This window comes from Anser cygnoides, chromosome 18 (assembly GCF_040182565.1).
Source record: "Anser cygnoides isolate HZ-2024a breed goose chromosome 18, Taihu_goose_T2T_genome, whole genome shotgun sequence".
Classification (NCBI taxonomy): Eukaryota; Metazoa; Chordata; class Aves; order Anseriformes; family Anatidae; genus Anser; species Anser cygnoides.
In genome coordinates this window covers 11527816-11552500 of record NC_089890.1, presented here as the reverse complement: position 1 = coordinate 11552500, position 24685 = coordinate 11527816, and the positions used below count along the sequence as shown (strand labels likewise).

Genomic DNA, 24685 nt, shown 5'->3' with positions numbered 1-24685 from the left:
TTGCTGGTCTCTTCACTCATGCATGCTATGCCAATTAAGTAAGAACACAAATTCACCTTGAAAAGTTACTCTGTTTTCTGCTGAGATGAGAAAGGCTTCTTCCAAAAAGAGTGCGTGGAATCTCGCAGGATTCCAAGAGGAAAATCACAGAGGTGTTTAAAACCATATAATTAATTATGCACTTTATAAAACTACTTTTCCGAGGTTTAAAAAACAAAATGCAAATCAGGAACACCTGGCTTCTGCCAAAAAATGAACCTCCCTTCTCATTATTTTATTTGTATTTTAGGAAGACTGAAATAAAAGACTACAGTGAGTCTCTAGAACTCAAGCCAATTAGCAAATTCCATTTTTTTTTAAACCTCAGCTACATTTTTTTTTTTTTTGGTAAAAGGCCTTTTTACTTTTTATTCCAAGTATGACAAAGTTTTCAGTTTACCTTTACATCACAGAACAGCGTGTTATTACCCTCTGGCCACATTATAGCTCATCGTTTCCACCTCTACCAACTGCTGTAAATGCCTCGTATGAACTGGCTGGTGAAGCCAGAGCTGAAACCTTACACCTTGAAAAATATTTCCCATCCAAATTTCGTATTAAGCTCAACAATCAGGCATTTTAGACATTCCCCGTAGCAGTCTAGCAGCAAACCAATTCCACGTATGCCAATTCCTTGCGCTAAAGAAGATCCTGCTATCAATATCTATTTTTAATAGGCACGAATACCCACAGGATGGGTATGTTCTTGCATTTTAACATAATCAAAGGCAAATCCCTTTGCAAACACATTGTTATTAGAAATGTTTTTAAAACGTTCACCTACTTTTATTGATGCCTTGTTTACAGGTATTACAGTTGATACTTTGGCTCTGCCCGTGTGTCTTTAAGTGGCTGGTGATATATGCTGCACTCAGAAGTTTACCACAGATATTACACGATACCTTTCCTTCATGGCGCACCATGTGTGTCCGCAGTCTGTCTTTGGTGGCAAAGGCAGCAGTGCACGTCTATATGAAGGACAACAATTATACTTGAAGTGCAGACAGTATCATTGCAGTACGAATTGCATGCCCGTTGTATGTTTTACCCTCTAGGTGCACAGGGTATCTTAGGCACACTGACAACCCCAAGTTTTACTTACATTTATGAGAAACCGAAATCAAAGTGTTGAACAGAGACTGAAAGTTACCTGGCTGCTTAATGGGAGCTGGCTTACGAGACGACAAAAATCTTACTCTATGCTACTTGAGCGGTCTTAAAATAGTGGGTTGCCTTACCTAGCAAAGCCAGAGGTTGCTTATAAAAAACACCTAGAACAGGAAAAGTTGCTATCTGATACAATTTTACTGCACAAATCTGAACTCAGTATCTTAAATTGCTCAATTATTTCTGTTTCTATCCAAATCAGAAAAGGGAAACAAAACCTTTTCCTAATGCCATTCTTTCCACACAAAACTTTCATTTAATACGATGAGTCACTAAAAAGCAGGTTGGAACATGAATATGTATTCCAAGCAAAACAGTTAATTGCTCGAGGGCAGTCCAGTTATTTCCCTTATACTAAGTCATCAACTGACACCAACTTGTGTTCACGTTCCAGCAAAACAACGGATCCAGAATCAACTACGCCACTCCATTTTAATGGATATACTGGGAAAGACATTGCACACATTTCTGCAATAACCAGCACTGAGCTGAGGACACCATGACAGTCCTAGTACTAAGATAAGCACGTCATAAAGCAGCGTAACTACACTGCTCTCCAAGAAAGCAAAAAGCCGCTAATCTTCCTACAGGCGTAGCCACTGCATCCTCTTAAACTGCCTCTGCACCTACATCAGCACCACGGCACCGCTGGTACGTAATGCAGGTGAGACTTTATTCCTAAACTTGCACTCCACAGGGAAGTCCAGGAGCAAATACAGTTCTGGGAAGATTATTCCCCTGAGATTCTAACTACACCACGATGCATTGTTCTTAATAGATCATGTTAGCCCTTACTTGGCATTTGAAGGGTCTCTCTGTTGAGTGAACATGTTTAACGTGACAGCTTAGATGATCAGGCCTGCAAAAAAGAGAGGAACAGAAAAGAAAATGCATACTGTTACAAACAGATAGCAGTGACACTTCGGCCAGCTGTGCTGAACCTGGCGACCCCCTGCAGCCCCCAGCCCTCTGCACGGCAGGAATAACTACGTCCCCTTACCTACCCGGTGACTTTTAGCTAGAGTAACACAAGCGAGACCCAACCTGCACTTTGAAACTCAACCGTGTTCTTCTAGACCTGGAAATTTGGTTCTACCTTGTGTGTAGATGACAGGTCGACAGCTCTAGAGGTGGAAGTTTTCTGTGTTGCAAGCTTCCCCGCAGTGCTGTCAGCACGCCTCAACCTCGCGAGGAGACGAGGCGGCAGCTGGCCTGCTGTGCCCCGCTCGGCCCCTGACCTCTGCCACGGCCGGTGAAGGGGCTGTGCGACCACCACCAGTGACACAGACACGTGTCCTGAGGTCGTGACGACGTTTCAAAACACTGTCATCAAAAGAGGGGCCGCTCTCGCTCACCGCCCACCTGGCTCAGACCGAGACGGGGGCCCTAGAGGTAAGCAAGGCTCCTTTCCTCATCCCCTCGCCCATCTTCTAAGGGGCCTGCGCCTCCCAGCCCCTCGCTACGATAGCTCAGCCCTGCCTGGTTATGAGAAGCCAATACTTGAGCTCGCCTGGGATTTTCTACATGGTACCTCGAGAAGCCTTTTCCACAAACACCGCAGGTGTAGGGTTTCGTGATGCCACCTTCGTGAGACCTCACGTGGTAGGTCATGCGATCCTTTCTCTTGAAGCGCTGATTGCAAATGGGACATTCGAAGGGTTTTTCATCCGAGTGGGACAGCTTGTGCCGGTTGAGGTGGTACACATCCCTGAAGGCCTTCCCGCACATCTCACAAGCGTGGTTCTTCTTAACGGGCTTGCTGGGCTTCTTCACCGTCTGAGTCACTGACATGGCCGTGGCACCGGCGCTGCTGCTGGGGTTGGTGGCGGAGGAAGACGTAGTGACCGTGGACAGGATGCCCGCGATGGTGGAAACCAGCGAACTTCGGCTGTTGTCACCAGCGATGGTGGAGATAAGGGGCACCATCGTGGTGGGAGTTTTCTTTGGCCGTGACACTAACTTTACGCCCGTGTGGCAGGACTCGTGGCGCCTCAAATGGTAGCTGTCCCTGAAAGCTTTGCTGCAGTAAGTGCACACAAAGGAGGTTTTAGGTTTTTCCTTTTTAATCCCAACAATAGCATCCTTTAACGTTTCTGGTGCAGGCTGAGGTTTCTGCGTTATTGGTAAGGGCAGAATCGGCTTCTGATCGGGTGGCTCAACAGCAGAGCTCAGGAGCGGCAACAAACTGTTCTGTGCTGCCTGCTGTTGGTGATGTGAGGCTTCGTGTGCCTAAAACCAAACATTCACACTTAAATTCTACGGACGGGAGCTCGCTTTGACGCGGTGAGAGCATTTACAGACTACAGGAAAGCAAACTCTAGACCGAAAGCCATTGACGTACAACTGCAAAAGGTTACAGGATTTTCTTTGGAGGAGGATAAAGCCAGTCGCGCTTCCGATGCGCACGCGGCGCAGATTCTGCGGCGAGCAAGCGCGGCAAGGCGCACACCGTAACAATCACATAATTAAGTTTCCGGAGGGCAACGTTTCTTATGGAAAACAACTAGGCGCTTGTCAGATCTTTACTCCCAGTATCGCCTGATCTTTACATAACAGATAACTCGTTTTACTAACGATCGTATCAGGTGCCCCGGCAGGACTATCTTTGGAGCTTATGAATGTACCGAGGGGAGTTGCAAAACACCGCCCCGCCTCTAAACCTAACCCGGGCTTACTGCACGCCGGGGATTAGGCTGCAGCCGCCGGGAGCCGGGATGCGATAAGCCACCGTATTTAAACGCCGCGCTCAGAGCAGCGTGCTGGCACGGAGACCAACGCAGCTCGGGTGGGGAGCTGCCTAAAGCAGCGCTTGTACGGCCGGCAGGCCCCTGGCACGCTGGTTCCTGAGCACTTTGTGTCTGGCAGCTAAGGAGAGGTCTTCTCGTCACCGGCAGAGTTCTGGGACAGGAGGGAAGCTAATCAATGAGCTCTGGGAGGTGTCCGGATCCTGGGGAACACGGGGACAGGGGGACTCAGTATCTCAGGCCGATACTGAGCGACTGGGAGCTACAGAAGCCAGGGGAGAAGCTGCGGGGAAAAGGCAGAGGGAGACCCCGCCAGTACCAGGGCAAATGCCCCTCGGCCACACTGCAGCCCCCGCTGCTGCAGCCGCACGGGCGTTGAGCACTGTTCAAGGAGCATTAAAATAAATCACTCCGGCACCTCCAGCGCATCTGCGTTCGAGACGTGCCTCGGTCCCAGCAGCCCAGTTTGACCCCAGCCTGGTTATCTGCGGGGCGCGCCAGGTCTGAAGCCGAGTTCGGGGAACTGGCGTTCCCATCGGAGCAGCACCGCTGCCTCCCAGGACTTTTTCCTACGGCTTCCTTCACCAGGCACGCCGTGCAGCACGGCTTGAGGCCGGGAGAGCCGTGTAAAACACTGCCTGCTTGCAGCCCCCACCGTGCCTACTTTTATTTCGGCTGAGGACGGACAGTTTTACGAAGCACGCCCAAGCTCAGGCTCTCCCTACGTTAATGAAATGCTTGGCATCCTTTCGAGAAGTCAGGATTTCTCGAAGCGGGCTCTGGGACTATCTCCTCAGTTACATCCTGTCCCTTTGCCTCTCACAATCCCGAGCAGCGACTGCGGCGCGTCCAGCCGGCGGTTTGTCTGCCTCTCCCTCGGCTCCAGGTAGTCGGGTCCTGCTCTGCCACGCGGCCGCACCCCGCGGCGCCTCAGCTGCTCCTTTCTCGGGAGCGCGGTGCCGACGATCTTTGGATAAAAGCCACTGGTGGATACAAACACTAACCCACGTGGGCAGGAATACGTGCTCCGTAACACCGCGAGCCTAGCTGACGGGGAAAGTAGCCTGGGTTCGGCACGGTAACACGGGACAAGACTCGCTGGAATCGCTAGGGCCTGGGACAGCCCGTCCACTTTTACCTGCGCTGACGGGCTGCGGCAGGTAGGCTGAGCGCGGCCGCACCGCTGCGGTCACCGCAAACACCAGCCTGCGGGGCCGTGTCGCAGCAGCGATTGCTAAAGAGGGAAAGGCAGAGCTCTCCTGGAGGCTACGCTGCCGAGCGGGGCACGGCTCTCGCTCCATCCTCTCCGGTAAACTTTTGCCTGGCTTGAGCGACAGCTGCGGATTTTATTCACCGGGTTTTTAAAGCGCGGTCGTTGGCATCTACGTTGCACGGGGATGAAGGGAATATGCACCGAGCACATCGAAAGCAAAGCGTTAAGCAGGTTGCGTACTTAAATGCACTTTTAATTTGAAAAAAAAAAAGAGTCTGAGATGTTTTACAGCCAACTTTAAATAAGCATTAAACAATGTTGTTAACTGCATCAGAAGACACTTAAGAGCACCTAAGGATAGCTCCAGAGATACGGTTTCAAAGGCAGAGCTGGCAGATCGGATAATAGGGAGCCCAAATCCTTTGGACAGGGTTCAACCTTGCGCAGTTTACGGGTATTTTTAAGCCTTAAAGTATCACCAGCACTCGGAGGTAACGATGCACCCGCTCCCGCCGGCGGGATGCAGGCAGCGGAGGCAGGACAATGTGCATTCATCGGGCTACGTGCTACGAAGCCGCTCTTATATAAGCCTGCTTAGCGTGGCTCCCAGCTCTGCGGGGTTATTAGCAGCGCTCTCCAACGAGCCCTTCTGCAACACCAGTACTCCTCAGGATCCGAGGCCTGTCTGTAGTAAGGGCATTTTAAAAAGGATCAGGCAGGATTTTTTTTTTTTGATTATTATTTTATATATTTTTTTTAACTTGCCGCCCGAGAAGGGAACACAGCACCTGCTGCACGCCTCTCGCCAGCCGTTTTTATCCCGGCACGGAACGCAGTTTTACTTGACCTAGCACTAATGTCAAGTCAACATTTTTTGCCAGATTTTGATCGCCTGGGACAGGCTCTCATGCAAAACACCCTCGTCTATCACTAAATCTTTCTTTCCTGGGGGGCAGTAAATAAGAAATCCGCAATTCGTGACCCAGAGTGGTAGGATGTGGCACCACCAACTTCCAGTGCCAGAGGCTAAAAGATTTTTGCACTCAAGCCTTAATGCGAGAGCAACAAATTAGCGTGAGTCATATCTTGAATACCCTGTTTGATGGATGATTCCTCCTAACACCAACAGATACAACTTTCACTTTCCCAGCAGATACTAAAAGCGGTTTCAAAACCCGCATTTCAGGGACGAACAAGATCCAAACAAGAACTGCTTATTCGACACTGTAATCGTTTCTTTCAGAAGATACAATCCGTCAGCACGCCGCCTAAGCACAACCCAGTAACTTTATTTGGAAAGAGCAGTTTACAGTTACACGTCCCATTGCTAGTGAGACCAACACTGAGACATTGAAACCTTCTCTAGAAGCAGTTTGCTAAAAGTTACAGTTTTACACACTGTAAATTAACCTTCCCTTAGAAATCCTGCAACAGCTGGAAAGTACGTTCAGTAAAAGCCCTCAAAAAATAATTTGTGCGCGTATTCGGTCACTGGGTTTAGTTATTTAACCGATGGCGGGGAAGTGGCTGGGGAGGGGGGTTAAATTCACTTTTTGTTACTCATTTTAACTAATCTTTTGGATTTTGGCTGTCACGCTGTTGGTAAGAACAGAAAGAAGAAAAGCTTAAGAGCAGAAAGAAGAACAGCACTTTACAGTGCTGTCTGCTGGGTGCATCAGGATGCTCCCATCCTAAACCCTCGGTTTTCATACAGTGACTCAAGAAATAATATTCAGCATTTATTGGAAGGCCTTAAAGCTTTATTGCTGGGGGGGGGGCACGAGGAAAATTTCCACGTCACACTTCTGTGGAGACGCTTCCAAGCCGCACAAAACCGCGCGGCGGCAAAGCGCGCCGCCGACTCCTAATTAAAAGCAGCGCGGCCCCGCTACCGAACCGGAGCGGGACCCCGGAGCGGGACCCCCGCCCCCGGCTCGGAAACGCAGCGGCCAGCCCAAAAACGAGGGCAGGCGGCGAGGAGCCGGCCGGTGCGTGGAAACGCTGCCTCGCACCGCTCGGGGCGGCTGCCGCAGCGCCCTGCCGCCCGCCTCGGGGCGATTCTGCCCCGAAGGGCTCAGCCGGGTGCCAAAGGGAAGCCAAAAGCGCCCCGCTCGGGGCAGGGGGGGGGGGATCAGGACCTGGGCCGGGGGGACATCAGGTGCCCTGGTGGATGGAGCAGGGGGGTCCTGGGGGGGGTCCCTGCCCCGCTCCCTTCGCTCAGCCCAGCGGCGGGCGGTGAGTAAGCAGCCGGGCGCTCGCAGAGAGCCTTGCTTTACCTCGGCAGAGGTGATGCGTGCCCGCCCGCCTTTATTAGTTATTCTTTATTTATTTATTTATTTCCCTGGTCGGGCATTTCAACGTTTAAAAAAAAAAAAAAAGGGGGGGGGCAAAAGGAGGCGAAAACCCAACGCGGCGCGGCGGAGAGCCGGCAAGAAAAAATAAAAAAAAAAATAAAAATAAAAAACGGGAGGGGTCCGGGGCTCGGGGAACCGGCACCGGGGGCTCTCCCTCCGGGTCCTGCCCCCGGCCTCTCGCTGCCTGTTTGGTTTTTTTTTTTTTGTTGTTTTTTTTAAAAGAAAACAAGGCGCCGGCAGCCGGCCGGGGAAGGAGGGATTAATTCGTGCCGCCGGCCGCGGGCTGTGGCAGCGGGGTTTGCTGCGGCCGGGCGGCTGCTGCCCTTCTGCTGGGCTTTTTTTTCTTCGGGGGGGGAGAAAATAAAATAAATAAATAAATAAATAAAACTAAAATAAAGGCGGTTTTGTCTGCCCGGGGGCGAAAGGGAAAAGTTTGAAAATACATATAAAAACGATGCCGACGAGCATCGCTCGCTCGAGGGAAATAAAAATAAACGCCCCCCCCCCCCCCCCCCCCTTCGCGGGGGGGGGGGGAGCCGCGGGCGGGGAGCGGGTCCCGGCCGCGGGGCAGCGGAGCGGGGCCGTGCCGGGGGAGGCGGGCGGGAGGCCGGGCGGCGGCGCTGAGTGACAGCCCCGGCCTAGCGGGGAGCCCCGCGGCCGCCGAGGGAGGAGGAGGAGGAGGAGGAGGAGGAGGAGGGCGGGCGAAGGGGGGGGGGGGGGGGGACGCGGGCAGCGGCGGCGGCGGGGCCTCACCTGAAAGAGGAACGCGGTCCAGTTGGCCTCCATGGCGGGGGCGTCCCGGCCTCGGCGGGCGGGCGGCGGCGGGCGGGCGGCTCGGTGCGGCGCGGTGCCCCCCCCTCCTGCGCCGGGCCGCAGCTACATGGAGCCGACAACAAAGCGGCGGCGGCGGCGGCGGCTCAACATGGCAGCGCCGAGCGGCCGCTTCCGCTAACCTCCGGGCTGCACCACTGCGGCCCGCAGGGGGGAGGCGGCGGCGCCGCGGCCCGGCGGGGCGGCGCGGGCCCGGATCGCCGCGGCGCCGCCCCCGGCGCTCCTCGAGGTTCGGGGCGGGCGCGGGGCTCGGGGCCGGGCGGCGGGGGCGGCGGGGCAGGGCGGCGGGGCCGGGGAGGCGCGGCGGGCGGGCCGCCCCCCCCGCGGGGCTGGCAATGGGCCGGTCCCGGCTGGGGAAGCCGAGGCGAGCTGTGGCGAGAGAAGATGGAGGAGCGGGCGAGGGGCCGCGGCCCCGGCTGCTGGCGGTGGTGGTGGTGGCAGCAGCCGCCGCCGCCGCCGCCCCGGGCGGGGGCCGAGCCGCGCCGCCCTCCCCTCCCCTCCCTCTCCTCTCCTCCCTGCCTGCCTCTCCCCTCCCCTCGCCCTCCTTCGCTCCCTCCCCGCCCGCCCGCCCGCCGCACGGGGAGGGAGCCGCGGGGGCGGCTCGGCCCCGGGGCGCCCTCAGCACGGCCGGGCCGCGCCCCCCGGCGGGTCCCGGGGCCGAGCTCCGTGAGGCGGCCCCGCCGCCCCCCCCCACACACACGCCCTGGCGCGTTGGGTTGGATCCGAGGCGCGTGGAACGCAGCACCTGGATGCAAATCTAAGCCGCAAGCAATTAAGCGTGCGCTTACCGTTAATTGCGTGTTTACACACAGCGAGCGCGGCCCTCAGAGGCGGAGGGAGCGGGCCCGGCTCCCCGCTGAGGGACACCGGGTGCGGGGACACCGGGGACACCGCCTCGGTGGGCTCCTCGGGGCAGCGCCTGGCTTGTCCTCGGCAGTCGCGGGAAGCACACGAGCAAACGCCACAACGCGAGGGGTTTTTATTTTACAGCTAGACCTCCGGTCACAGAAAAGGGCCGGCTTTTGGGAACCGAGGCCATGAGAACTGCCACCCAGGATTCACTTTTTTCCCCTCTGGCCCCACTCGGCCCCGTTGCCCCCGGCCCAGCCCCGTGCCGAGCCGTGCTGCCAGGCTCGGACCTCGGCCACGGCTGCACCGAGGGCACGAGGCAGGGCGGGCGCTCACAACCAGACGTGTCCCCGGAGCCTTCTGCGGGGCTGGCCTCAGCAAACGGGGCTCGGTGCGGTTCACGTCAATGAAATCTCCCGTACTGCTTCCTCCCCCACCGGAGGTGTGGGTGCTTTTTCCTTCTGTTGAGTATTACGGTAATTATAATGTGAAGGACAGCCAGGCCCTAAGCACCAGCCCCAGGGGACACCACGGGCAGGGAGATGTGCTGGGACGCACACCAGCAGGGGACTGGTCAGGAGTCCCGGCCTGCGGCCTCGGCCATCACTGTGCAGTCTCGGGCAAGTCACCCGGCCCTGCGACGTGCTGTTCCCCTGCCCTTGCTGAGCATTTCTTCACTTTCCAAGACCGTTGCAAAACAGAAGTATTTCTGCTGATAGTCACGCTTGCAGTAGTTTCACGCACCTTAGGGTATCTTCAAGATTTTTTCCTTAAAACCTCAGCACCGGAGCTGAGTGATAGCGTCAAAATCTGCTTGCAAATAAAAACCATTTTTGTAGACCTCTGCCGTGACGCATCCAGCGGACAGTGCTGGCAACAAGCAAAATGTTGTCACTGGGCTGCAGGAGCCCTGAACTGAGACAAACAAACACAAAAGGACTCAAAGGGGTTTTTTTTAACTCTCGTGCATCACCTCCCCTCAGCCCTGCACATCCACGCTCGCCTGTGGCTGGCCTTGCGAGCGCGTTCGTGCCCACGAGGAGAAGCTCTGCCCGAAGGCAGCGTGACGGGGCAGCCGGTCACAGCTCCACTGCACCTGCCCCTGCTGAGCGTCTCCCTCCTCTGCTCTTCTTCTGCGCCCCGCGCTGCTCCCCGGCAGGGAGGGCTGCAGGAAGCCAAGAGAGAAACCCCACATTTACAGACGGGGGGAAATGACCGCTGCTCGTGGTTATTTTTCTCCTGGTCGGTCAGTTATTTTTGTTAACACATATTAATAAGGCTGGTGAGAGTGCTCTTTGTTAAAGGCTCAAACTCGCCTCAGTTAAAGGCTAAGAAAACTACCCAAGCATGTCACTGAGTCATCGAAGAAATCCCGATGAGCACGTAGGAGGCTAAACTTGACGTTCTTGTTGGTTTTACAGTTAAAGAGCCAAGAGGGCAGAAAGCACCTTTCAGGAACAAAAATGAGGAGGACGCTCAGGATTTCCTTACTAAACTGTAAGAGAGAAACAGGGAGTGGGAGCACTCGTCCCTCGGAGGAGCGGGGCTGAGCCCTCTCGGTGGGAGGACGAGGAGCAGCCCAGGCCCCTCGAACACCTGAGGCATCCCGGCACCGGGAAGCGACCGCCGAGGCAGGCTGCCTTCGGAGCAGAGCGAGCCCGAGAGCTGCAGATAACCCCCGAGGGGGGGAACGAACTCGTAGGAGCTGTATTTATAAAGGGCAAGTCTATGCCAAACCTGACGAACTCTCCTTTACCCAGAATTATAACTGGAAATATAAAAAGCCACAGTGTTTGAAAACACGTATTTACATTTTATGTGCCCCAAAGCACAATAAACAAAGGTTAGATTTGTAAACTCTCCATCTTAATTAAAGCTGCGCTGCTTTGGACAAACCCACATAACAGGTGACTCGAAGTGTTATGTTGTTTAATTTATACCTTCCAGCTGCCTTAGTCATCGAGCTGGGACAGCGATAACATCAGCAGCCACCGTGCTGCTGCCTGGGTACTCGCGGCAAACATGCAAAGGGAATTTCTAGGGCAGCGGGAGCCGTGTGCCCCACTTATCGCCGTCCTGAGGTGGCCCTTTCCTGCCTCTCAGAACAAAAATCTTCCCCGTTTCTTCCTCAGCGCTTCCTGCGTGGCGGGGAAGGACGGGAACGCTGCCGGGGTCCCTGCCTCCCCAGCCCACGCTGGGCTCATGCCAGCAGCAGTGCCCGACGCCCGCCCGCAGCCCCGGCGCTGCCGTCCCCATGGGAGCAGGAGCAGACCTCCCGTTGCCTGGTACGTGGTATCCCCGGGGGCACCAGCCTCGGGAGGAAGAACTAACCACGGTTAATCCATCAGACCCACCTCACGCCTCCGCACGCCCCGAGAGGAGCTGCTTTCCTCCACGGCGGCCAGCCACGAAACGGTTAAGGAAGCGCCTGTGCGACGGGCGCCATTAGCTGTCCTGCGGGGACAGGCGGCAGCTGGATGCGGCCCCCCCAGCCCCGGGCAGGACCGGACAAACACCGCCGGTTTCGTCCCAGTCCCCCTGCAGAAACACCCCGTGCGTTAGGGCTGGCGGTGGGATGCGAGTGGTGGAAGTGCGGTTCGTATTTCTGCCTTGCCCCTGCCTCTCGCAGGGATCTCAGCACACCGGGCACGGGTCCGTGGGGCCAGGGGCTGCCACGCACCGGGGGGTGAGCCTGGCTCCCACCCCGCTGCCTTGAGGAGGCCGCGCTCTGCCCGGAGCATGCCTGCCCGCTGACAAACAGCGCTCCGGTTCTGTTGCGCGAGCGTGTGCTGGAATCGCTAAGAATAGAAAATGTTGTCAAATATTTCAGCTTCAGAGAAGCCCCTGTCTGTTTGTGCTCTGCTCCCGGAGCGACGCGGCGTGCTTTGAATTTCACAGCTTCGCGGGGCTGAAGAGCCCTCCGGTGTGTAAATAAGCAGAGACGATGTTACCGAGCCGGGGGCGGTTTCTCTTTTGCCGCTTTCCTAACTTTGTGTCTTCTCTATTTTCTGTCTCTGCAGCCTCAACTTCCCTTTCAAACTCATCCAGGAAGCTAAAAAGAGACAGTAAAACGTGAAGTTGGGAAATGCACGCTGAGGCAGAGCACGCCCGTGGCACGGGCTGCAGGAGCAGGGAGCACAACGGGGTCTGAGGGCACGGAGGGGCCGCACGGGTGGCTCGAGAGCAAGGGCTGCGAGTGACCTGCTTGCAAGCAAGGAAAGCTCTCAAGAAACGGCTGCTGTGGCCGTGCCCCGTGGCAGCCCGCTGCCATCGCCCATCCTGTGCCATGCCCCCGGGGGCAGTGCTGGTGCTGGCACTCACCGGCCCCAGGGCTCAGCAGGGAGCTGCCGCTGCCGGGCTCTGCGCAGAGCATCCTCCTCGCCTGGTAATTAGCGCATCTGAAAGATCACTCCACTTTTCAAAAGGGGAAAATAGGATGCAGGAAATTACCAGCCAGCTTGCCTGAATCACTGCAGAAAGGCATTACGGCAATCAATGGAGAAGCAGCGAGAAGCTACTCAAAGGGAAGGAGCTTCATTAACGGGCCACAGCAGGGATGTCTGAGCGCTCCTTGGCTCCTTGTTTTCAGCACCAGACTTTGAGGTGCGCAGCAACAGCCTGGGGAGAAGCAGGCGGCTGCTGGGGCAGCGTTAAGGGTGGGCTGAGGGGCCCGTCCCAGCGTTGGGGTCACCCTCCTGCCTTCCTGGAGGCACGGGGCAGCGCGCCAGCACCCTGCAGACCAGTGTGCCAGCTACACCTACCGGCCGAGAGCCGGGCAATGCCCATGCACAGCGCCAGGCACAAGGGGATGCCTTGAGCTGAAGCCCCTGGCTCCTACCCTGCAGGGCCCCGTGCCAGGAGCCACGTCCCATCCCCATCGCAGCACAGGGGTGGCCGTTGGGGTGCCCTGTGCTGAGCAGCCCCCCCGTCGATTGCTCCCATCTCTGCGATTCCACCAGACCAAGTCCCTGCTGCACCTTTCCTGGCCCACGCTAAGGCAGCCCGGCGCAATTCTCAAGCAGCTGGGTGCCCTCGCCCTGCACGCAGAGCTGCCTCGGGGCCGGCCCCGTCCCCGCGGCAGAGCAGCACAGCTAAGTTTAGCCCGGCCACGCACGGGAAGCGGCGTTATCTCATCCCACCTCCTTGTCCTCAGCTGTGCGCGCGCTAATCTCCGCTTGGCACCTTGAGCTCGGAGCTGCCCCGCGCTGCGAGTACCGAGTGTCCTTTTATTATTATTTTGGTTATTTCCATCACAACTCTTTCCCAGCGAGCAGCTGCTGTCATCTGCTGCGCGTCCGGCACCAGGGCGGAAGCGCTGCTCCTCCCGCCGCTCGCCGCCACCACGCTGGCCACGGGGACGTGTGGCCGGCCGTTGGCTTCCCCGCTATCTTTGGGCACAAGCAAAGCGCCCGCAGGCACCCCGCACGCAGGGCTGCCCCTCACGGCACACGAGGTGCGTGCCGGGGGAGCCCCGGGGCAGCCGGTGGCACGGTGCCATCAGTGCCACAGCACCGGTGCTGAGCAGTGCGAGCCACCCGCGCTTAACATCAGATCCGTCGTCGTTCCTCGGTTCCACGCACAGTTGTGATGCGCACAGAGCCAGAATTATTTGTTTCCTACAGCTCGGAGACCTCCTGGGGTGCACGCCGACCCCCGGCAGACCGTGCCGGTTTGTACCACCCTGCCTGCCCTGGCCTCCGCGCTGCGCCCGTCGCAAAAGCTGCTTCCAGCTTCGCACCGGATTGGAGAACTTCAGGAGAGGCAGCGCGCAGCAGTTCCTCAGCAGCGTGCTCCTCCGGTTAATCACCAGTGACCATTTTTAGTAATAATCCCCGAGGGGCCGAGGGCCGCGCAGAAACATCCGCTCCTGCCTCGCTCCCCTTCCCACCATCTGCCCCACAGCTCCCCGGGCGCGAGGGGCGGGCGGCAGCGGGCACAGCAGGTCGGTGCTTCCAGGGAAAAACACAGCCGCTGAATTAGAGCGGCCGAGCCGGCGAGGAAATCCGAGCGCTAATCCCCGATCTTTCGCTGGCACACGGCAGAGCTCTGGCGAGCCTCTCCCCGCCCCGGCCGCAGCTGGAGGCCGTGGATAACGCCGCGTCGCCTTCCCGCAGGGCTGCAGCGAGTGACGGCCGTGGGGGCACCGAGGTGCCGCGGGCAGGGAGCGGCGGAGCCGCAGCGCCCACACCGAGCGGTGGCCCCGGCGCCGGGCAGGGCTCCAGCCCCGCGCGTGCCTCCGCGCCCGCGCTGCCCTGGCTTGTTTGCTCTTCGCTGTTTGCTTTTGCAGGACCTGCGTGTGCGCGGAGCGGGGGGGGGTTAACCTCATTTGTGAGTTATGGATTTTCTCAAAGCGATCGATGTCGGTGCGGTCGCCCGCCCTGCTCGGCTGGGGCGAGCACCCGGCACGTCCGAGCACGAGGCTCTGCCCCGGGGCTCCGCCAGCTGCCTGGGCCCTGCCGCATGGACCGGGCGTCCGGCAGCGCCCACGGAGCAGCGCCCGTGCCAGGAGGGCTCACGTGCGGCCAGGAGCCTGCAGCTGCTGCGTGCCAGCAGGGACCGGGTGCGGGGAGGCCGCGGCTGCCAGCCCTGCGAGCACGGGCAGAGGCCAAGCCTCGGAGCACTGCCACGTGCAGGGGACGCACCCCGTGGTACCAACCCGGTGTCTCGTCCCTAAAATCCCAACCTGCTCTCTTCATCACCCTGCTGCTGCCACTCGGTCAGCGGAAAGGTTACTGCCCAGGCCCCTGCTCGAGTATTAATCGTAAGGCATTTGGGGTTAAAAACATACCTGCCCCTGCAGAAACGCAGCACGAAGCACTGGGGTGCCGCAGCCCAGCTCGGGCCGTTTTGCCACCCGCCGCAGCCTCACCTCGCAGCCTGCGGCTCCTCCTGCACTTTAGGGATGTGCACACATGGAGGGAAGGAGCGGCAGCGCGGCGAAAGGGGGCAGATTCAAATTCAATGCAAAGCAGCGCAGAGGAAGTTTTTCCTAGTGCTGCTACAAGCCTAAAACAGCATCAAAAGTCGCTGGAAGAAGTCAGTCCTGCTCTTTGCTGGAAGGAAAGCGCCCAGAGCTCAGCAAACTGCCGAGTTCCTGCAGGTGCTTCATTTTTAAATCCCTGCTCCCAGGGGCCACGAGTGCCACCCCACGGGTGCTGGCGGCTTTTTGCAGCCTCAGCTCCTCCCGTGGTAACGCAGCCCCGTGCTGGCCGCTCCCAGGCACGCGTCCCCGCGGTCTGGTGGGCTGGTCACGGCATCAGCCCTCCGGGGCACAGCCCTTTCTTGTAAGAAATGGGTATTTTTAAAATCTATTAGACCCGAAGCGTGAAACCTTAGCTGACTCATACAAATATGAAACTCTCTTACGGGATGAATTAAAGCTATTAAAACAGAGGTAATTACTCATGCGAACAATGCCCTTCTCATCTCTTTAACGATCACACAAATTAGTGCATAAAATTACGTTAATAGCCCCGTAACTGCTGCACGGGCACTCAGACCTCCGGTTTGCAGAGGCTGAGCTTCGTAAACCTGGGACTGCACCGAGCGGAGCCAACGTGGGGCCACGGCACGGCGAGGGCGGGCGAGCTCCCGACCCGTGTGGGTCCTGCGCCGGCCCCGAGCAGCGGCAGGAGGGGTAGCACAACGCTCGGCACCGAGCAAACCACACGGGTACGTCAGGCACCGCAGCCTGAGTCACTCCCGCCCTCGTGCGTGCGGCAGAGAGGTTTTGGGGAGCAGCCCTTGCACAGGGAGCTGCTTGGAATCCCGCCGCAGTTTCCACCAGCTCAGCTTTCATCGGTTCAGCTTTCTGCTTGGAAGCCTCTCCTGCAGTTGAAGACAGACCGCTCTCCCCCGCGCGGGTGCAGTCAGGAACGTTTTGCACTCAGCAGAGGGGAAGCTGGACGCTCGTCAAACCTGCAGCTGGTTTTTGGCAGGTCTAGAAATTATTAAATAGCTTTGGTGTAAAGCTAAAAACGACCTGCTGTCATCAGGAGCGAGAAATCTCGGGCCACGACTGCCGCTGCCGGATCAATGAATGAGCCTGCTGTCCTAAAGCAGGAGTTTCTGTTCAAAAAAAAAAAACAAAACAACAAACTAACAACAAACAACAACAAAATAAAAAAAAAAAACCTGTGGTTTCTAGGAGAAACTGCAAGTTTTCTAACCGTTTCTATTTCAGTGCTGATGTTAGGTTTATTAAGTACCCCGCTATCAGCGCGACGTGGGATTAAGGAGGACAGCTCCCCTCCCTCCCCACCACGCTTCCCGCGCCGCCTGCACAATGCAGGCAGTCTCGCGCTCCGCGACAGGCAGGCAGCTGCAGAGGCCGAGGGCAAAACAGAGGGGCCACACATCGCCAGGGCAAACAATTGCCCTCAGTGTACCAACAAAACGACAGCTCTGGAGTCGCGGGGCCGTCCCAAAGGGCAGGTTCCCCGCGCACGAGGCGCTGCTCACGGTGTGGGTCTGAGGCACAAACAGCCGGGAACGCCCAGGGGACGAGGGGCTCGAGCCCAGCTCCCCGGGGAGGCAGAGCCACCCGAGGAACCCACCTGCTTCCACCCTGCTACGGCGAGCAAAATCGCTCAGGAGCTGGGTTAAAATCCCATAAAATCCATCCTGGGAGGAGCGCTAGCAGGGCAGCTAACGTGGTCCGGCTGCCTTCCTTCCAGCATAACCTGTTTCTGGTAGTTTACGTAAGACAATAAAACAAACCCGAAGCGAGTTGGACCCAGCAGCAGTAGCCGCTCAGGATGACTCGCACGGCCCGTGCCTGGAAGGGAACATTCCCCGCGAGAGAAGTTCAGCGGGCGCTGACTTGGGTTAATTTTCACCCGCAGCCCCAGGTGGAGACGCGGAGCCCAGGGCCCTGCTTTCAGCAGGCGCCGCTCCCAGCTCCCCCGCTGCGCAGCTACGTTAACGAGCCCACGGCGAGGCGGCGCAATTAAAACCAAGAGAGCATCAAAGTCAGACTCCTCCACCTGAGCAGCTCCAGCGCTGCCAGCACGGGTGCACAGCGCGCTTCTGACACCGGCTCCTCGACTGCGGAGGCCACGGCATCGGTCCATCAGCGAACTGCAACGCTCTGCCCCCAAACAGCGAGCAGGGCCGGCTGCTGCGACGAGGTTCGGGGAAAAAAAAAGCATTTGGGGAAAGCCCTGATCTGCCCCAGTTAAGTTCCCGGCTCCATCAGAGGCACGTTTGGCTGCTAACAGTAGCACAGTAACGAAAGATCTTAGAGGAGAAAGGTCTAGAGGCACAAAACACAACAGAGCTCCGCACCGCAAACGGCTTTATTGGAGGATCCCACAGCGCGTTACAAACACCGGCGCCGTCGCAGCGCCACGCAGCACGCCCCGCCTGGCGCACGCGGGACAACAAATTCAGCCGGACTGCCCTCCCTCGACGCGGGAAGCCAGAATGAGAAAAAGCACTTCAGAATTGCTCCGTTCCCTTCCGTTTTCCCAGTGAAATGAAAATGCCGTTTCCACTCAGATGGGAGGATCAGCAGCTCTCGCTCAGGGGTGCGATGCCCACCGGTCCGTTAAGAGATCAGACTTCAGGAGCTCTGCACGGAAGGGTCCACGAGTATCAACACAAACGCGGTGCTCTCCTCTTCCTCGGCACGCAGACAGCAGCGCCCCGCCGCTCGCCCCCCCTCGGGAGGGCTGGCCTTCCAGCGCCGCGATGTTTACTACTGCTGCAAACCGCTCCGAGATAATCGCCGAAGCAAACAGTCACCGAGGATTTGCCGCTTACGCGGCTCAGCCGCACACAACAGAACCCGACAGCCACAGCACCAACCCCCCACGCACACCTCTTACCTGCGGGCTCTCGGGGGTGCCTGGAGGACCAGGCTGGTCATTTTTAAAGCCTTTTTGCCCCTCTAGCATTACTGCTTGCACGCACTGATGTTCAAGGTATATCAAAGTCAGCTGAAAATCCCTTAAATTAATGTGACGTTATTTTAACTAGCTCATTAACTTGCCTACAATCAGCGACTTGGGCTGGACTCCCCGGGTCAGAACCCAGCCTCCCGCACTGCTGACAGAGGACTGACCCCTTCAGCAGGGTCCCAGCCCCTTCCTCTCCCTCCCCCGTGCAGCTCACTTTCTTTCCAACCCTTACGCCATCCGAGCAGTCCTCTCCCAATCCCACGTTTGGGTTTGGTTCAGTTAAACCAAACTCTTCAGGTTTCCTTTTGTGAAATAAAAGGTTTTGCTTCCCCGAGCACCCTCCTAACCCTCGCTTTACGACTGCCCCAAGTTTCACCTTTCCTGCACAGATGGCAGAACTGATCAGAACCCAAGGGTTTGTTGTTTGGGGCCAAACTCCCCCGTGCTCTACAGCACACACCTGCCTGTCTCCAGGCACGCGCTGCGCTCTGCTCCCTTAATTCCCACCGCCCACCTTCTCTGGCATGAGCCACCCCACCTCTGCAAACCCCTGATCGCTGCTCACCCCTCATCTCTGCTGCTCTTCCCCACTCCGTCCCACCTGGCACTAGCCCACGGCCACTTGAGCACCTAGAGTCTGTCCTTTGGGTAACAGCTCCTGCCTTCCCTTCCCCAGCTATGGTGCTTTTACAATCAGGATTCGTCAACTTTGGTTAAGGAGAGCAGAAAGTGCCCACGTACACATCTTTGGCAACACAGCATTCCCGCAGGGAGATCCCATCCTGTACGAACCGTCACCGTACGCTGGCGTCCCGTACGCCAGCACGCCAAGATTACAACCCAGACCCGCTCTCCTGCCCCAGCCACAAACACGTTCCTGCCCTGCTCCACTTCCCCGCCGTACAGGAACAAACTTCACTCGCCCATTCCCGAGAGCAAAACATACCTAACAAGTATCCCACCCCCACATTAACCCGAGCACCTCCGGCTCTCCGCTCACTGGCACGCCCCTAGACTGGCAAACGGCTACGGGTTGTGCAGAAACCTTCCCGCTCAGCGCTGACACCAACTCACCGCACATTTAACTCGAATCGAACGTAAGCAACGTTATTCCAGGTAACTACTGGAACGTTCGCGTAGTTTGCGTTGAATTACGAGGACATTCACCCCGGGAAGGTGCCGTGGACACGCCTGGCACCCTCGAGTGGCTGCGGTGCCGTTCCCCAGCCGCCCACGTCGTGGGGCAGCGGCCCAGCGCCTGCTGCTAACGACCAGCTCCTGATACCCCCGTCACTGCTCGCCTCCTGCACACAGGGCCTCAAAAGTCCACCAACACTTGAGAGCACAAGCGCTGGGGAGCTCTACATGCGCTCAGTTTCTAACCGGCACTTAACAGGACGGCAGGGGGAGGACTGAGCCTGGTTCACCTTTTCCCCGTGCGCTCCCTCCTTTACTTGTTACCACCAACACTAACAGCATCCTTTTTTAAGCAGCTCGGATTCTTTCTTCTTCTCCCCCACTCTCAGTGAATTCTGCCCATTTCCCAGGGTAACTGGTCCCTGATTCAGAAGCTCCAACATCAGTGCTTCCTGCGGAACAGCGGATCTTTGTTGGATACAAAAGCTTTTTGTCTGAAAACGTGAAATTTAACAATGTTACAGTTTCTGGTGGCAAGCAGACTCATTACCAACAAATGATGACAACCATGCATGTTTTTTAAAAATTTTATTTGTCAAAGAAAAAAAGGCAGTAGCCAATTGAAAACCTACTTAATCTTTAACTCCAATTTTTGACTTTAAATTTAGAGAAACGACTTATTGATTTACTTTGTTTAAACAAACCCCCCTTTTTCCCCTTTAACGTTTACCATCTACTCGTGCTGAATCCTTCCAAGGAGATTGCTCCAGCGTACCTCTCCAGGTCCTCGCTTTGCTCCTTTTACCAAAAAATGAAAAACTCCATCGTGCATCATAAGGGCTCCAATCGTCAAAAATAGGAAAAAAAAATCTTTGGAATAGCCAATTGAGTTGAATAAAAAAATCCACACGAATGCGGTTTGGTTGGGGCAGGAATCCACTCCTATGTTCCTGGTAATTTGATCCCGCTCCATGAATCCTTGCAATTCAGCCTCCCTATCCTATCCACATTATGATTTGAATCCAATGATCCAGCTCCAAGGATTGGGATCCAGTGAGCCCTCTCCAATCCAAACCTTTATAACCAGCAAAACCAAAAAAGAGGAGGCAAAAAGTTAGATACTGTAATGAAAAAATAGGATTCTGGGGAATGATCAGTTATGTTTGCCATCAATTAATACAGATGTACATTAATAACTATCAATTCCCCAAAACAAGCTTTTGAATGGTGATGCTAAATTTCTTTTTTTTTTTTTTTTTTTTAGAAATGTTAATTATTTGGAGGAAACATCGTAATATTTACATATGTCAACTGAAAATGCCAACATACTCATTGCTCGTACGGTGGTGTGCTACAGGTTTTGTGGTTGCAAAAAATGTTTATGAAATTGTAAAAGTTTACTGCTAAAGCTATCCGCCTACTGTATGTCTAAGCTATAACTAGTACTCCCAGCTGGAAGGTAACAAAATTAACTAACTGGAGTTTTCAAGCATATTCGTGAGTCAATTGTGAATTAGTCTGAGGGGAAGGGCTGAGACTTAAATTATTCCCAACTAGGTTTTCTATTTTCGCTTTCATTCTGGTACTTTAAAAAAAATGAAATAGCAACGCTGTATCAGTCACACAGAGGACATGCAGATTTTAGCAGTATTGATATTATACTCTGGTTTGAAGATACCCTTCATCTACAAGTGTACGAATACTACGCAACATTAACACTTGTAACCAAATGCTGCATGACAAAGTAAACCAATACTCCCACCCCCGTCCCGGTTTGTTCCTTTAAAAAACTAGAATGGAATAGAGAATTACAAAAGCAAGTATTTAGCCACAATTGCCAAAAAAAAGTTTTAAAGAGAAGAGCAATTGTAGTCTGCAGTAACTAAAACATGCCTGAAGAAGTGACACGTAGGCGCACGTACTCAATTAACCTGTCTCTCAGTATAAGGTCAATACTGCCAAGTTCATCTGTGACAATAGCACTTGGAGTCATACCATTGCCTCCATTATTGATCTGATCCTCCTCAATCCTCCTTTTGACAATCCTAAAATGATTGACATGTGCTCCACAATCCTTTAATCCAAAGCATTCTTAATCCATCTCTTCAGATATGTCTACAGAAAGACACACGAAAAGGCAAGATAAAATATAAGATCCCCCAGAAGAGACAAGTTAGCCACAAACATCCCAACATCCCCAGCTCGTATAAACCATAGCTGAACACTGAGACATTTACACAGCAATACCACAGTTTGAAGAATGTTGGTATTTGACTAGAACTAAATTGAAACAATCCTGACTGACATCAATTAAAATACAATTTACCAAAGACATGAGGGGAATGTTGATGTTACGGAGCAAATACTCACTAGGGATTTTACACAAGAATGCAATTCAACACTTCAGCCAATTTGAATAAAACAGTTTGAATTAAAAAAAAAAAATTGAAAGACTGTACTGAGTAAAGGAAAACTGTGTACAACATGGGGTTCTACAAAAAGATCAGAGCTAGTGATCGTTTATGTACGAGATCGGGATCTGCTGTGGCGGGGAGAGTAGCGTGGAGATCCTCTGCTTCTTCTTGGGGAATAACTGCGGCTTCTGCTGTTGCTTCGACTACGGCTTCTGCTACGACTACGGCTGCGTGACCGAGATCTTCCATAGCTTGGACTTCTTGGACCATCAACTTTAACACGGATGTAGGCAGTTTCTCCCTATTGAATAGACAGAACTTTCGATTGAAAGGTCTAGGCTTCAGGGCCATCTTTTTAGGCATGCTGACAGACTGCGGATATCGTTTACTAAAGCACAGAAATAGACGCCAAAGCCTTAATAAAGTCTATTCCGTGACAAACTGACCACAGACTTAGTTTAGCTGCTTTGTGTTTTAAAACAACGAACACCACACATTCCTTACCTTCAACTCCTACTGTTAAGCCCTTTGTATCCAATTCTGGCCAAAAGAGTAAGTATGGAACCTACCTCATGAGATCTAAATTTAGTGTTATCCAGTTTTCGCACAGCGTAGGTCATATCTTCCTTCCGTACAAACTCCACGACACCAGTGCCATCTCGGAAAACATCAGCATAACATACATCACCTGCTTCACGCATGTGATCCTTTAAATCCTGCCAACTTCCACTTGGAGGCAGCCCTAGATAAAAAAGCAACACCTTGCTTTACAACCCCGCTACGTTAGCATCTTCCGTAAGATACGGCGTCATCCCGCAGCGGACAGGAGAGGCCAGGCCGTAAGCAGGCGGGCTGCCTCGAGGAGCTGTTAGCAGCCGGGAACGGCGCTCCGCGCGAGCTACGCGAGGCGACGCTTTTTAGGAAGCGCTGCGGAGCTGCGTCGCCCCTCGCAGCCTCGAGGACCCCGGGGGGGGGGGGAGCGCGAGGGGCGGCGGGAGGAATGACTCACCCGAGACGATCACTCTGTACTCCGAGCGCCGCGATGGGGGCCCGTACCTGCCCCGGGGGGCTCCTCCGCCTCCACCTCCTCCGCCGCCTCTGCCGGTGCCCCGGCCGCTGCGAGGGAACTCCACGCGGAGGCGATACCCATCGTAATCGTAGCCGTCCCGCCCGTACACGGCGTCCTCCGCGTCCCTGCGGGCCGGGTCGGGGCGGTGAGCGCGGCCGCCACCCCCCCCCCCCCCCCCCCCCCCCCCGTCAGCGCCGCGCCCTGCCCCCGCCGCTCCCCCCCCCCCCCCCCGCCTTTGTTCCCGCTTCCCGCCGGCCCCTCCCCGCGGCCCGGGCCGCCCCGTTAGCGCCGCCTGAGGCCCGGGGCGGCGGCGGGAGGCCGGGCGGCGCCTCAGCAACCGGGGAAGGGGGGGGGAGGCCGCGCGGGGCCTGACGGCGTGAGGGGGGTGGGGGGGGGTAGGGAGGCAACGGGCCCTCACCTGGGGTCCTCAAACTCGACGAAGGCGAAGGGCGGCCCCCCGCGGCGGTTCTTGAGGTCGATGTCGCGGATGGCGCCGTACTTGTAGAAGACGTCCTCGATGTCCTTGGTGCGGATGTCGGGGGGCAGGTTCCCCACGTAGATGCGGCAGTCGTTGTTGCCGGCCGGGCCGCGGATCACGCCCCCCCCGGACATGGCGAGGTCGGCAATGGCTGCGGCGGGGCAGGGCCTGAGGCGCGGGCAGCGGGCGGGCGGCGGCGGCGGCGGGGCCGGGCCGTGCGGACGGGAGCGCTCCTCGCGCCGCCTCCCCCAGCCGCCGCTGCAAAATGGCGACCGCGGCTCCCCCTCGCGCTCCTGCTGCGCGCAGCGATCTCACCCCGAGCCGCAGCACCTCCCGCGCGCGGACCCGCGTCCAGCCGCCGGACGCGTATCCCTCCGCGCCCTCAGTCCCCCCTCCGGCGCATGCGCGGCGCCGCAGGAAAGTAGTCCCTCCGTCCGCTCCCCGCAGCGGCTTCACCGGAGAAGCCGAGGCCTCGCGGGCCGCGCCGCCGCCGGGCGCGAGGGCTTAGCGAGCGCGGCGTGCCCCCGGGAGGGGAGGGGAGGGCAGCACACCTCGCCCCGCCGCCGCCTCTCGGTGCGCCGGGCCGCGTGGCGTCACGTCCGGTGCGGCGCTCGCGCCAAGAAGGCCCGGCAGGGGCTAGGGGCGGGCAGGGCGCGGCCCACAATGCACCGCGGCGCGGGGGCGCTTGGCGCCAAGGCGCGGGGCGCGGCCCACAATGCACCGCGGCGGGGGGGGGGGGGGCGGCGGGGTCTGTGAGGGGGGCTGAGGGGATGGGGCCGAGCTCGGTCCCGTCACGTCCCCGTCCCCGTCCCCGGTGCCCTGAGGGGCTGCCGCCGCCCCGTCCCGCCCCGCAGCGCTGTGCCCGCTCCTCAGGAAGGAGCCGGGCCGGGCCTGCTGTAAAATGGCTGCCCCGGGGGCATGGGGAGCCCAGGGCGGGCCGCCTCCAGCCCAGGCCCGGCCCAGGCCGTCCTGGGGCTGACTTACTTATTTATTTATTTATTTATTTATTTATTTATTTATTTTCTTCTTCTGGCCATCTGTGCCGTTTGCCGCTTGTGGGAGCCGTACCGCGGTCCTGTGCAGCTCTTGCGTCAGACAAACCTCGCAGCCAACGACGATTGCCGATGGGATTTTGGGAATCAAAATAAAGTACAGAAAAAAAAAAAAAACAAACCTTTGAAGCGTGCCGCCTGTTTTCTGTCTGCATTTATTAATAAAAGTGAAGGCCTAGAGGGGGAGCAACCCTGGGGGTTGTGCGGCCCCGCAGGAGCACGGGGGAGGCAGGGAAGGAGTTCCCGGGAAGTAAGGAAATAACACACAGCTATGTAACGTTTACGAGATTATAACTTACGTCAAGTCACTTCTAAACACCGAATTATTATTCTAGTTAGTCACAAATTCCTGAAAGATTTGTTAAGGCAGTAAATGCAACTTTTAATGTGCAAATTGCTTTTAACTAATGAGGATGCAATTAAAGCTTCGCTTTCAAG

The 24685-nt window shown here is 56.5% G+C and overlaps 2 protein-coding genes and 1 long non-coding RNA gene across 4 annotated transcripts in view; 1 reads left to right on the top strand and 2 right to left on the bottom strand.

Moving 5' to 3' along the window:
* The window catches only part of VEZF1 (vascular endothelial zinc finger 1), an 11852-nt gene extending 3227 nt beyond the window's left edge, over nt 1–8625 (bottom strand). For both annotated transcript variants that reach the window (XM_066979401.1, XM_066979402.1), the window contains exons 1-5: nt 8271–8625; nt 2738–3435; nt 2002–2065; nt 824–1007; nt 1–25 (exon numbers count right to left, since the gene is read on the bottom strand). The exon at nt 1–25 is cut by the window's left edge and continues 179 nt beyond it. In XM_066979401.1, the coding sequence (XP_066835502.1) occupies nt 1–25; nt 824–1007; nt 2002–2065; nt 2738–3435; nt 8271–8303 (1004 nt within the window). In that variant the 5' untranslated portion in view covers nt 8304–8625. The remainder of the gene's footprint in view (nt 26–823; nt 1008–2001; nt 2066–2737; nt 3436–8270) is intronic.
* Nucleotides 8626–8879: 254 nt separating this feature from the next.
* Nucleotides 8880–15611, top strand: LOC136786587 (uncharacterized). Its single transcript, XR_010825635.1, has 2 exons — nt 8880–12120; nt 12218–15611. It is a non-coding gene; the product is annotated as an uncharacterized lncRNA (long non-coding RNA).
* Nucleotides 15612–19807: 4196 nt separating this feature from the next.
* Nucleotides 19808–23758, bottom strand: SRSF1 (serine and arginine rich splicing factor 1). Its single transcript, XM_048074182.2, is given in 5 exon segments — nt 19808–21873; nt 21875–21949; nt 22218–22390; nt 22658–22842; nt 23136–23758. Coding segments are annotated over 5 exon segments (774 nt in total). The 5' UTR covers nt 23330–23758; the 3' UTR covers nt 19808–21726.
* Between the last annotated feature and the right edge of the window lie 927 nt (nt 23759–24685).